We start from the raw sequence: 11547 nt of genomic DNA, 5'->3' as shown, positions 1-11547 counted from the left end.
ACATGTAAACCATGGAAAAAGCAGTTTACTTGGTTTAATATCTATTATGCATCCAATACCCATCCTGTGGGCGGTAGTCAAAAGATTAGAGAGGCATATAATGGGTCCAGGGACTGGCCACCATGAAAAAAAAAAGCATCGGTGACGGTTCCCAGTTTTCTGTTACCTCATCAAACCATTTTCTCGCTTATAGCCTCAAGTTTTAAAGGAATGGACCGGTAAGCCAGCGGAAGGCCTCGGTCAGATGATCAAAAGCTCCAGCTGTGGGTCATTATATGACTAAGACCCGCGTCAGGAAACACTTGTCCTGTTTCCTGACAAATCATATGTAACCTAACCAATTCATTTTTATACAATGTTGCCTTCAAAGGGGGGACCAGGGAAGCGGTCTTGATCTAAGGCATTGGAGCCATTTTTATCTTGGAACAAACCTGATTACTTGTCATTAACAAGGCGTTTATGACCCCAACGGGTTTAGCGCTCCCCGTAAATAAAATAACAAAAATATGTATTACTACCAACTCACACTTGACAAACAAGATAATAAGCAATAAAGAAATTATAATTTCATGGTAATTAACATATCAGCAGGTAAACTGCTTATCAGTTAGGAAGATGAAGGAGGTAGCCTTGAGTTACGACAGATCTGAAACATGACTACACAGACGCCTACTAGAGGCTTCACGACCTCCAGGATACAGTTAAAACGAGTCATGGCTGACGTAAGCAAGTTTACCTTGATCATACGTGATAATGAAAGGCTCTTGATCTGAGGAATTGGGCATCTTCTCCAATTAAATAAACTTCATTGCCTCTTTATTCCCTCTGTACGACCTGTATGGGTTTAGAAATTATTTTAGTGATACTCACTTTGTAGCGTGTAAAATTATGTCGTGAAAAGTTAATTTACTTGTAACACAATGAGAAGAAATTACTCCGCGGTCGTTTTGTTGTTGCTGTTGTTGGTGTTGTTAAGGGACACCAAAGGTTATGCCTTATTGAACCCTATTTTCCGGACGTCCGGGAAAAAATGTTGCCCAATTTTGAGTGGAGATTATTAAGAAAATAAAGTTTCCTCGAGAAAGATAAATGGGAATAAGTTCGCAATTAGGTCTTATGGACACCCTTGCAGAGCCAAACCTTCCCCCCCCCCACACCATACACACACATTAGAAATGAAAACAATCTGGAGAATGAGGTAGAAGGCGGGATCCATACTCTCTCTCGGCGGATGCTGCAGACTAACATCTCAGTGGGACGAAAGAGGAACAATGATTGGCCAACATAGGTAACAGCTTAACCAAAAAAAGTCGATGAAACAAAACTGCTGCGAGTCCTGAAGCGAAGTCGATGGAGGCAAGTGTAAATAACAAAAAGGCACAATACCGTGACTGGAACGATACACAAATAACCCGCACATAAAAGAGAGAAGCTTACGACGACGTTTCGGTCCGACTTGGACCATTGACAGTCACCGAAACGTCGTCGTAAGCTTCTCTCTTTTATGTGCGGGTTATTTGTGTAGGCAAGTGTAGATTCACCTAACAGAGCCGGGAAAAATGACCCTTATATCCTCTACAATTCAAAGAGATAGATCGGAGGTTTTATCGGAAAAAAAAGATGATCTGGTAAAAACAATTAAATGTTAGATTAGGAATGATTAGATATAGTCACTTTAGATAGATCATGGGAGAGAGAGACCAGGGGGATCTTCGGTGTTCTTTCACACAGCTAGTCATACCTCACCACTGCTCTAATTAAGAAAGAAACTTGACGGTGTTACAATATTGAAATTACGAGTTACTGTGTATGTTTAAAGAATAAACAAGAAGAACAGTTTGATCACGGATAGTACTCGTGAAGAGTCTTCTGTTGGTAATATTATTAATGTAATATAAAGCATCTCGAACTCTATAGTTATTTGCTGGTTGACATAAATGTAGCATAATCTAACTACCACTTCTATATTAATTTGTTGATGATAAGACCGTGATACAAGGAACTACAAGGAGTGCCTTACATACCTGTTTACAAGAGTAACGTGATACAAGGAACTACAAGGAGTGCCTAACATACCTGTTTACAAGAGTAACGTGATACAAGGAACTACAAGGAGTGCCCAACATACCTGTTTACAAGAGTAACGTGATACAGGAAATAACTCTTCTGTATACCTGTTAGAGACACAGGCTTAATAACCACCACCATGGCATTCAGAGCACTGACTAAAATAAAAGTTAAGGTAGATGTGAAGCCTGTGATGGAAAATTTGGTATTTCGTCTACATTACCGCTACACCTACATTATTTACATGGTGTGTATGATCCTCTCTACCCTCTACGGTATTATAGGTAGGTGTAATAATGGGTCAAGAGGCTAATTGTGTCGGCTTGGTAGTTTTAAAGTTGCATTTCCTCGTGTGTGTGCTTTTAACTGTCTTCCTAACTGTCTTCTTAACCTCTTTTTAACAGTCCCTTTAATAGTCTCTTTAACAGTCCCTTTAACAGTCCCTTTAATAGTCTCTTTAACAGTCCCTTTAACAGTCTTTTTAACAGCCTCTGTATGTTAGAAGTGATCAAGGTCCGGAAGGTTTTTTGACATGTCTTAATGTTTGCTTGTGTGTGTGTGTGTGTGTGTGTGTGTGTGTGTGTGCTACGTCTTCTGGGTTCAGATTATCATTGGCTTTAAATCCCTCACATGAAGATAAACACCAAGATAAAAGCAAGCGCAATAAATCTCAGTCTTACACCACATCCGCCTTCATTTCAGAATTAATTAAAAACAGATAAGATATTTAAGCTTTATCGTTGGCATCCAAAACAACATTTCCTGCCATAGAAAACACAAGAAGCATAAAGTAGGGTCATGACGCGCTGGTAAGACTCGGCTGAAGACACCAGGAGCGTCTGGCAAGCGATAATATGGCCAACAGGTGTCTTAAGGAAACACGTCCCAATGTTTCCACCAGTGCCGGGGATCAAACCACGGACCTCAGTATGTGAGCTGAGCGTGTTACCATGATGCCTCTGGTAAGTTCGTGACGTCTGTATTTATACAGGAGTTGTCTTCCTGTGTAATTATCCTCTACCCAGGGCTATGACCCAGGGCTTTGAACCAGGGCTATGAACCAGGGCTATGAACCAGGGTTATGACCCAGGGCCATGACGTAGGGCTATGAACCAAGGCTATGGACCCAGGCCTATGACCCAGGGCTATGTCCCAGGGCTATGACTCAGGGCTATGAGCCCAGGGCTATGAACCAGGGCTATGAGCCCAGGGCTATGAACCAGGGCTATGAGCCCAGGGCTATGAACCAGGGTTATGAACCCAGGGCTATGATCCCAGGGCTATGAACCAGGACTATGACCCGGGGCTATGACCCCAGGGCTATGACCCCAGGGCTATGAACCAGGACTAAGACCCAGGATTGCAAACATGTCTCTCTGAAGCAACACCCATGGCCAGAAAATATAAACAACACTTTTAAAGGTTCATCGTGATATCCAAAAACGAAAATTCTCATTCAATGAGCCATGTTAAGATTTCTGTATTATATTACTGTAACTGTGATATCCGTGCTCTTCAGGAAAGACAGTATGAAAGTGAGCGATAGTGGATGTGTTTTCTTCTGTAGATCGTACTGTGTTGGTGGGGAAATAACTGTTGTGCCGTTTATGGTATACATATATACTCAATCCATGATAGCCAGGCAGAGCTTCGTAACTACTGGTAGCTTCATAACGCAGATTCTAAATGTATAATATGGTAAACAACACCCAAAATAATTTATATATATATATATATGAATGATATACACCTAACGGTATTATATACGACTTCATGACTACGTCACTGTTATTACCTCAGGAAAAAAGATTGATTGCATGGGTGGAGTGTCGTCGGCATCCTACATGAAGGTGGTCAACAATTATTGTTTTATTATGGGCACCTTCACGGTGGATAGGCTTCACGACGTCAAGATAGGTGCAGAAGCTCCCCACCCTGGGATAGGTCCTGTACTGCCAGGTGAAACTATCACCTACCACACCTACTACCAATGGGTTCCTTTTGTCCTTTTCATCCAGGTAAATATTTATACAACAGAAAACCAAAATTATTATCAAGGTCTTCTAGGTAGTATCACCATATCACATGCACCATCTAATGTTAGGTATGACTAAGACAATAATGGCTTCCTATCATATACTTTCACTATCTTAGGAAATTATCAGAAGGGCTTTAATTATTTACGAATTTTCTTGTCCACTAAATGGAACTACAACAGTAATGCTATTTTTTTTAGCCAAATTGGCCTAAAATTACAACCTTGTGAAAAAAAACATGCATTGATAAATTTTTTCTTACTAATTAAAATGAAATGCAGTTTTTTTTTTATCTCTGGGCGAGAACTGACATTTAGCCAACTAGGATTACATCAGTCTAAATTACATTAGTCTTGTTTAATAGCAATCAGATGAGCTTATTACACAACCCGCACATAGGAGAGAGAGAAGCTTACCACGACGTTTGGGTCCGGCTTGGACCATTTACAAAGTTACACTGACTGTAAATGGTCCAAGTCGGACCGAAACGTCGTGATAAGCTTGTCTCTATGTGCGGGTTATTTGTGATTGTTCCAGCCAGGGTATTGTGCCTTTTTGTTCTAAATAAATATATTAATTCAGCAAAATGAGATTGATTACTGTTGAGTTACTGCCGTTTTATTCAGCAGAAACAATTATTGCTTGATAATCTGTGGTAGTAAACTCTGCATAAAAAGCTTGACTGTTTATCTAGGGGGCGATGTTTTACGTGCCTCACTGGCTGTGGAAGATGTGGGAAGGTGGACTTTTTAAACAAGCCATACAAGACCTGGCCATCCGTGACTACCTGGGCTCAAATCTCAAAAATTACTTCAGTCGAGAAGACATGTAAGGTATCTTTATTTTGCAACAAATTGTGTTACAAACACTATTCAATGTTGCTTTGGTGTGTGCATATGTTAATATACATTATGAATTTACAGTTAACCTTCCAGTTGGAAACGGAAATTGGACAAGATTGCAGTCTGTCAGGTATAGAACATTAGATAGGAGGAACACTGCGGCAGGTAGGTGAGGCATGTGCAACAGCTAGGTATATTTATTCCGAAACGTTTCTCCTACACAGTAGGCTTCCTCAGTCGAGTACAGAAAAGTTGGTAGAAGCAGTAGAGCTGTGAAGACGATGTAATCAGTCCATCATCCTTGAAGACGTAGTTTTGAGGTGGTCAGTCCCTCAGCCTGGAGAAGAGTATTTGTTCAATAGTCTTCAAGTGTGACTATTGATCATCAGTCCATCACCCGAGTGATCATCACCCGGTGATGGACTGATTACATCGTCTTCACATCTCTACTGCTTCCACCAACTTTTTATGTACTCGACTGAAGAAGCCTACTGTGTAGGCGGAACATTTCGGAATAAAGATACCTAACTGTTGTACATGTATAGTACCAACCTGTCGGTATTTTACACCATTTTAATTTTCAACACTGCAGTAGGCCTAGTAGCCCATACTAGGCAAGTTGCAAGTTGAATGAATTGACTCACGAAATCCTAGTAACACGATTGCAAACAAATCAGGGCAAGGGTGGGGGTTGAACCCATGGCGAGTCTTACAGGTCACAGGTCAGCGAGTTGTTGGATTCACTCACCATGGGAGATCCTCACCAGTTCCCTGATTAGTTGTAAATCGTTGCTAACCACGACATCTTGGCTTCTCTTCTTTATTATGAACCATAATAATCACCAGTAATCTGTTGTACTTACATTCACCTTTATGTCTTAGAACGCTGGAGTTTCTTGTGTTGAAGGTACCGCACCTTATCGAGATACATCCTTCACTACATGGGAAGACACGAGTCATGGGCACACAAGTTCTTCTTCTGTGAGTTCCTCAACCTGTTAGTGGTGGTAGCTACCTTGTTCTTCACTAACTGGTTCCTAGGCGGCGAGTTCTTCACCTATGGAGTCAACGTAAGCTTCCAATTTATTGTTAGTCTTGGAACAAATGTGTGTGCGCGAAGATCCATTGGTTAGAACCGATAAAATGCTACCATCGAAGTGACCGTCTAAAATATAAATCCTTCAGGCAGCCGCTGTCTTAACACACGTTAGTTTCTAACCTATGATTTTAAGCAAATGTGTCGATAACGTTATTCAGTGTAAATCGAGTTAGATTTGATTAAATTTAATTGCCGTCCTTAAGCAGAATTTAACCAATTATAACGCCGTAACGCCAAAAAATGCTGCAATACGTTGTGACGATAAAAAAAAACTTGATACTCGAACAGAAAACAAAGATCCATCGAGTGGACAGTCATCGACACCATGCCCAGCCCTTCTAGGGTAGAGTAGGTGCCTGAGCCCGAGCTTGCAGCTCACAAGACTGTTATTCCCATTAGCCCCCTTGGGGTGGGGATGGCAGCCCAGAGAGGCCTAGCATGTGGCTAGGCCTGGGGACAGTTATTCCCAAAGATGAGGGGGTACTTGTGCCTTCTCCCATGGGAGACTTAGGTCTCAGACACTCCTAGAGAGGGAGCCAAGGCCGGGCCGGGAGAATACCGGCGAATCTTTAATAATAAAATAAGTGGACAGTCAAATTGTAACATTTTTATTTCACTTTCCAGTCAGACATCCGACGACGTTCGTAGCCAAAGTGATATATTGACGTTAAATAGGATGGTATGTACGTAGACACTGTCCTGTCGGTATGATGCACTCAGTGTTATGTTGCAGAGAAACTTTATGGTCATTGTCATACGTGTTAAGAAGACCTGTGCAAATGTAATCATTTATTAAACATTACCCAAAAAAAATCTTGACGGTCAGGACAAAACCTGGACGCCAGTTGTACGCGCTTCTTAGGTTAAGTTAGGTTAAGTTAGGCAAGATGTGTCAGGTAACAGGACAAGTGTTTCCTGACGGGGGTCTTATATGATGACCCGCAGATGGAGCTTTTGGTCATCTGACCGAGGCCTTCCACTAGCTTACCCTTCCACACCTTTAAAAGTTATGATCATGATTATAACCATTTTTAATATACGCGCTGCTGTGTGACTAGTTAATGGCCTAAGTCACGAGTTACATTCTGCTGTGTGTGGGTTATCTGAATGTAAGTAAATAATTATAACTTACAGATAAAGAAAGATACTTCTCACATTGCATGCATACTGAAATTTAAGTTTTAATTCTGTTAGGGCTTAAATTTTGTAAATGACTTAAAATCAGCAAAAAGGTTGATCGCAAGCTTAATAATCTCGCTGAGAGAGTAACTTGACTAACTTGGTTTTAATCTTTCCGTTGAGTATATAAACCCGGGTTAACTCTAAATTGCCTATTTCTTACTGAAGTAAACTATTGATTTATGACTGCCACAAAATATCGTACATCCTCGTAATAAACTATTATATTGATGGTCAGATGCTTGAAGTAGTCGGGTTGGACCCGGAGAACCGGACGGACCCTATGTCTTACATCTTCCCTAAGATGGCAAAGTGTGTTTTCAGGAGCTTCGGTGCCTCGGGAACTATCCAAGTACGGGACGTTATGTGCCTCATAGCTACTAACATCATCAACGAGAAGGTGAGTCATAGGTCTGCACGTTTAGTGTTTAATATTATCCTGATGTGTGCTGAAAGACATCCTTACGAGCCCCGCTCCTTGAAAGTTTAGCTAAGTTTTCCCTAAAAATATTCATATTTAATAATTCCAGAAGTTAGGTAAGATTTGTCAGGAAACAGGACAAGTGTTTCCTGATTCGGGTCTTATTCATATGATGACCCGCAGCTGGAGTTTTTGGTCATCTGACCGAGGCCTTCCACTGGCTTACCGTTCCACCTCCTTTAAAAACTAAGGTTATAATTATAACCATTTAATTTCATATTTTATTTATTTATAGTTAATAGTCATTCCTTTGTTCTCATATTTGGTTAGTAGTGTCCTGTAGAGAAACGTACTGACTAATAGTTATTGTACATGCATGGTTGTTACAAATGGAGAAGTTATGAGTCTTGCTGGGTAAGATTTATTCCAAACTCCGGGGAGTTTGGAATAAATCTCCTTACGTATGTAACCTGTCAAAGTCTTCTCTTTCGCAACAGTGTTGGATCACGGTCACGACTGGTTATCTTTAGTATAAAACACCATCTTAATAGGCTTTTTGTAAATTAGAACCAAGAGACAATAATCCGACAAAATAATAATTTAATATCATTAATATTAACGTGTCTTAAAAGAAATAACACAGAACGATACTTTTTTTTCCCCCACGGGTTTTTTTGAGTACAATAATACTAAAGGCCATAAGTTTATAATACAATTTATGAACATTTAGTTAGTGACATTTCCATTGTCACAAGTCATAATTAACCATATATACCCAAGGGTTTCAATCATTGACGGTAATGTCTCACTATAGGTCGACTATATACGTACAAGGCTAAATTGTGTATCCGTCCTCGAATAATCGCTGGCTTCGAGTACAATAATCCACCAAGAAGCTGACCTAGAGATAGAGACATTTATCAGAACTTAACAATCTTAACGAAACAGGAATACACACAGCCGAGATCTTCAATAGAATCTCTATGGGAGTCCTAATACTCCCTTCTTACCGAATATAAGTTCGGCTCAGTTCAAATCAAGACTACGGTAAGACGTAGAGGTCATAGTTAAATCCACTGATTGACTTCATAACGTCAAAAAGACTCGCAGCCTTAGTAGATATCAAAATCTCTAAGTCTAGAACTAGTTCTGCCCTTCACTGATTCTCAGTGTAGCGAGAAAGAGGTTCCATCTCACCAACGGAACCGTCTGTTACCAAAAACTTGAGTTTGATCAAACTAGGAGATGTTACCAAGGCTCGAGGTAGGCTGGTACTCGGGCAACAACGCCTCTAAGCCAGACTTCAACTCGGTTCATGAGACACCAACCCGAGAAACTGATTGACTAACTGTATTACGGTAGTTAGCACAGCAGTTCCCGATTTAATTCAATAAAACACATCCTACCTATATACATAGCTAAATAATATAAGGTCAGGTAGTATTATAAAGCAAGATATCTTCATTTTAGCTATTAGTGAAGATACAGACAATATAATATTAAGTGAAAATAAAAATATATACATATAATAACAAATACACCTTGGGTTACATACAAGGGACGCAACAATAGTATACAGTACCGACAAGATGAAAAATTAAACATGTGTGACATCTGGGTATCTTCATTAGACGTCTTGCTATCCAAATGGCGGAACGTCAACTAATAACCAGATGTTGCAAGTGTCTAATTCTTCAATACAGTTATTAAGTATAAGCAAGATCTTATTAAGAAAAGCGTCTGTTTTTTGTTGTTGTTGCAAACTTTGTGAATTAGTTGCAGTTTAATGTGCAATTATCTAACGTAAGGTAGATTATTGCACAATGGAAATAAGTCACTCTGTCTGACTTTTTTGGGTTATCCTAGGTTCTCTACACATATGCTGCTATGTATGATAATTCTATGTAACTGTATTTGTGTATACCTGAATAAACTTACTTACTTACACATTGTTATAGAAGCGATAGGCTGGAGTGTATACTAATGATAAAGTGTTAGGTTAGTGATTTATTTGAGTGTCCCCAACAGATTTATATCTTCCTGTGGGTATGGTTAGTGTTGCTGACCAGTGTCACTTCTCTGTGGCTCGTCTTCCGACTCCTCACCGTCTCCATACCCTTCTTCAGACACTTCCTCCTGAAGGTAGGGTGATTGTTATTCTTCATGATGCTTGAAACTGAAGTTATGGTCACATTACTCCTCACACTTCCTTCTGAAGGGTGTTAAAGTTCCTCACTCACTCCTGAAGGCCTTTGAACTTCCATCAAAGTTCCTCCTGAAGGCCTTTGGAACTTCCTTCACATTTCCTCCTGAAGGCTTGTCGAGTTCCTTCCCATTTTCTGAATGCCTTCAAAGTTCTTTACACACTTCCTCCCGAAAGCCTTTCACTTCCCTATAACACTTCCTTCTGGAGACCTAATGAACTTTCCAATATTTTAATGCATTTTTGTAATTTTTTAAGCTCCCCATTTTGTCCTATTTATGCCTGCTTGTCTTCCCTCTCATCCCTCTGCGACGGCAGTTACACACGAACGAGAAAGCAAGAATACACGTGAGTCGAGTGATGGAGCACTGTTCTTTGAGTGAGTGGTTCCTCTTGCTCAGCTTAGCACAGAACATGGAGACCAGTGTCTTCAGTGAGTTCCTCACCCGCTTCGCTACAGAACTGACAGCTTCCCCGGACACTAAACCCATCAACAACAGCAAGGAGGAGTTTTGAGAACAACCTAACAGGGGCTTGTTATACTTCAATGGGTTACGAGAAATGTATCATTTCATAACTAAATTTGAAGAAATTATTTCTCGCATTACCTCCAGCAAATTTGAATACGTTCATTGAGTTTTTGGTGGGTAAATTTCGATAAATTAATTTATTGGATATTACAAATAATTTTTGAAAATAAAGAAAAGTGACAATACTAAGGGTGGAACAAGTCACTAATAACCGGCGTTTGGGCACAGAAAGCAAAGGTGATATCAAGTAATTACGTAGTACCGAATGGAGAATTCTGTTTGATGTGTCAGGGTCGTTATGACCTTCATGTATTAAGTGTGAATGGTGTCAAGATTATAGTTTTAAGACCGTGAAGAGCTTTAGGGCTTATGTAGAGTGTGCGTTTATAGCCTTTATTGGGCATATTTCATGTGCGATAATTGTATCGCAATGAGAGGTTATTAAATTATGTTTGTGTTGAGTGTTGTGGGTTTTTAGCGAGTGTACTGTCTTTATTTTAACATTATATAATGTGCTCATCCAGTTGCTGCGAGATGGAACGCTAATGACTTCCATAAATTGTAATGCCTCGTTAATAAGTTTGTAATGGGACAGTATGGTTTAGTCTCAGATTTTATATAATGTGCTCAGGCGTTGGAAGAGGCTGTAGTAATATTTAGTAATATTTGTTAATATTTATTTAGTATAAGGGGTTAATTTTGGGAAGAGCATGTATTTGTTTAACTGAGATTGTGATGTAGGTTATTACTCTGATTATCTCCTGTGAAGGTTGTGAACCTTTGTCATATGTCAGTCATACTATGTTAACTATACAAATCTGAAAGTTGTATATAGTTTATATTTTATATAGTTTATATATAGTTTATATTGTTTATCATAGTATGTTATATAGAAAATTTTGTGAGTGTATATGGGTAACCTCTTTTATGTCAATTACAATGTGTTGTTAATAATTGGTTAGTGTATGTTGTGTAGGATTGAGGATCCTACTGTATCCATTTTATATCTTTATTTAATATCAAGCTGTAAAGTTTTTAAATAAAATATAAAAAAAAATAACCGGCGTTTCGGTCCTACAGACGACGTTTCGGGCCGACTATCAACAAGTCACACATTCAGACTTGTCAGTGGTCTTAGTAAGACTGAAACGTCATTACTTTAGGTCTCTT

At 39.5% G+C, this 11547-nt stretch overlaps 1 protein-coding gene across 1 annotated transcript; it reads left to right on the top strand.

Annotated features, from left to right (window-relative positions):
* Positions 1 to 1690: 1690 nt before the first annotated feature.
* On the top strand, positions 1691 to 10976 carry LOC128690210 (innexin inx2-like). Its single transcript, XM_053778775.2, has 7 exons — positions 1691 to 2351; positions 3868 to 4085; positions 4798 to 4931; positions 5853 to 6015; positions 7462 to 7623; positions 9673 to 9786; positions 10166 to 10976. Exons 1-7 carry the CDS (start codon positions 2207 to 2209, stop codon positions 10361 to 10363), a joined length of 1134 nt encoding a protein of 377 aa, XP_053634750.2. The 5' UTR covers positions 1691 to 2206; the 3' UTR covers positions 10364 to 10976.
* The last annotated feature ends 571 nt before the right edge of the window (positions 10977 to 11547 follow it).

This window comes from Cherax quadricarinatus, chromosome 32 (assembly GCF_038502225.1).
Source record: "Cherax quadricarinatus isolate ZL_2023a chromosome 32, ASM3850222v1, whole genome shotgun sequence".
NCBI lineage: Eukaryota > Metazoa > Arthropoda > Malacostraca > Decapoda > Parastacidae > Cherax > Cherax quadricarinatus.
Note: the sequence above shows the minus strand (reverse complement) of the source record. Positions and strands in the feature narration are given on the sequence as shown.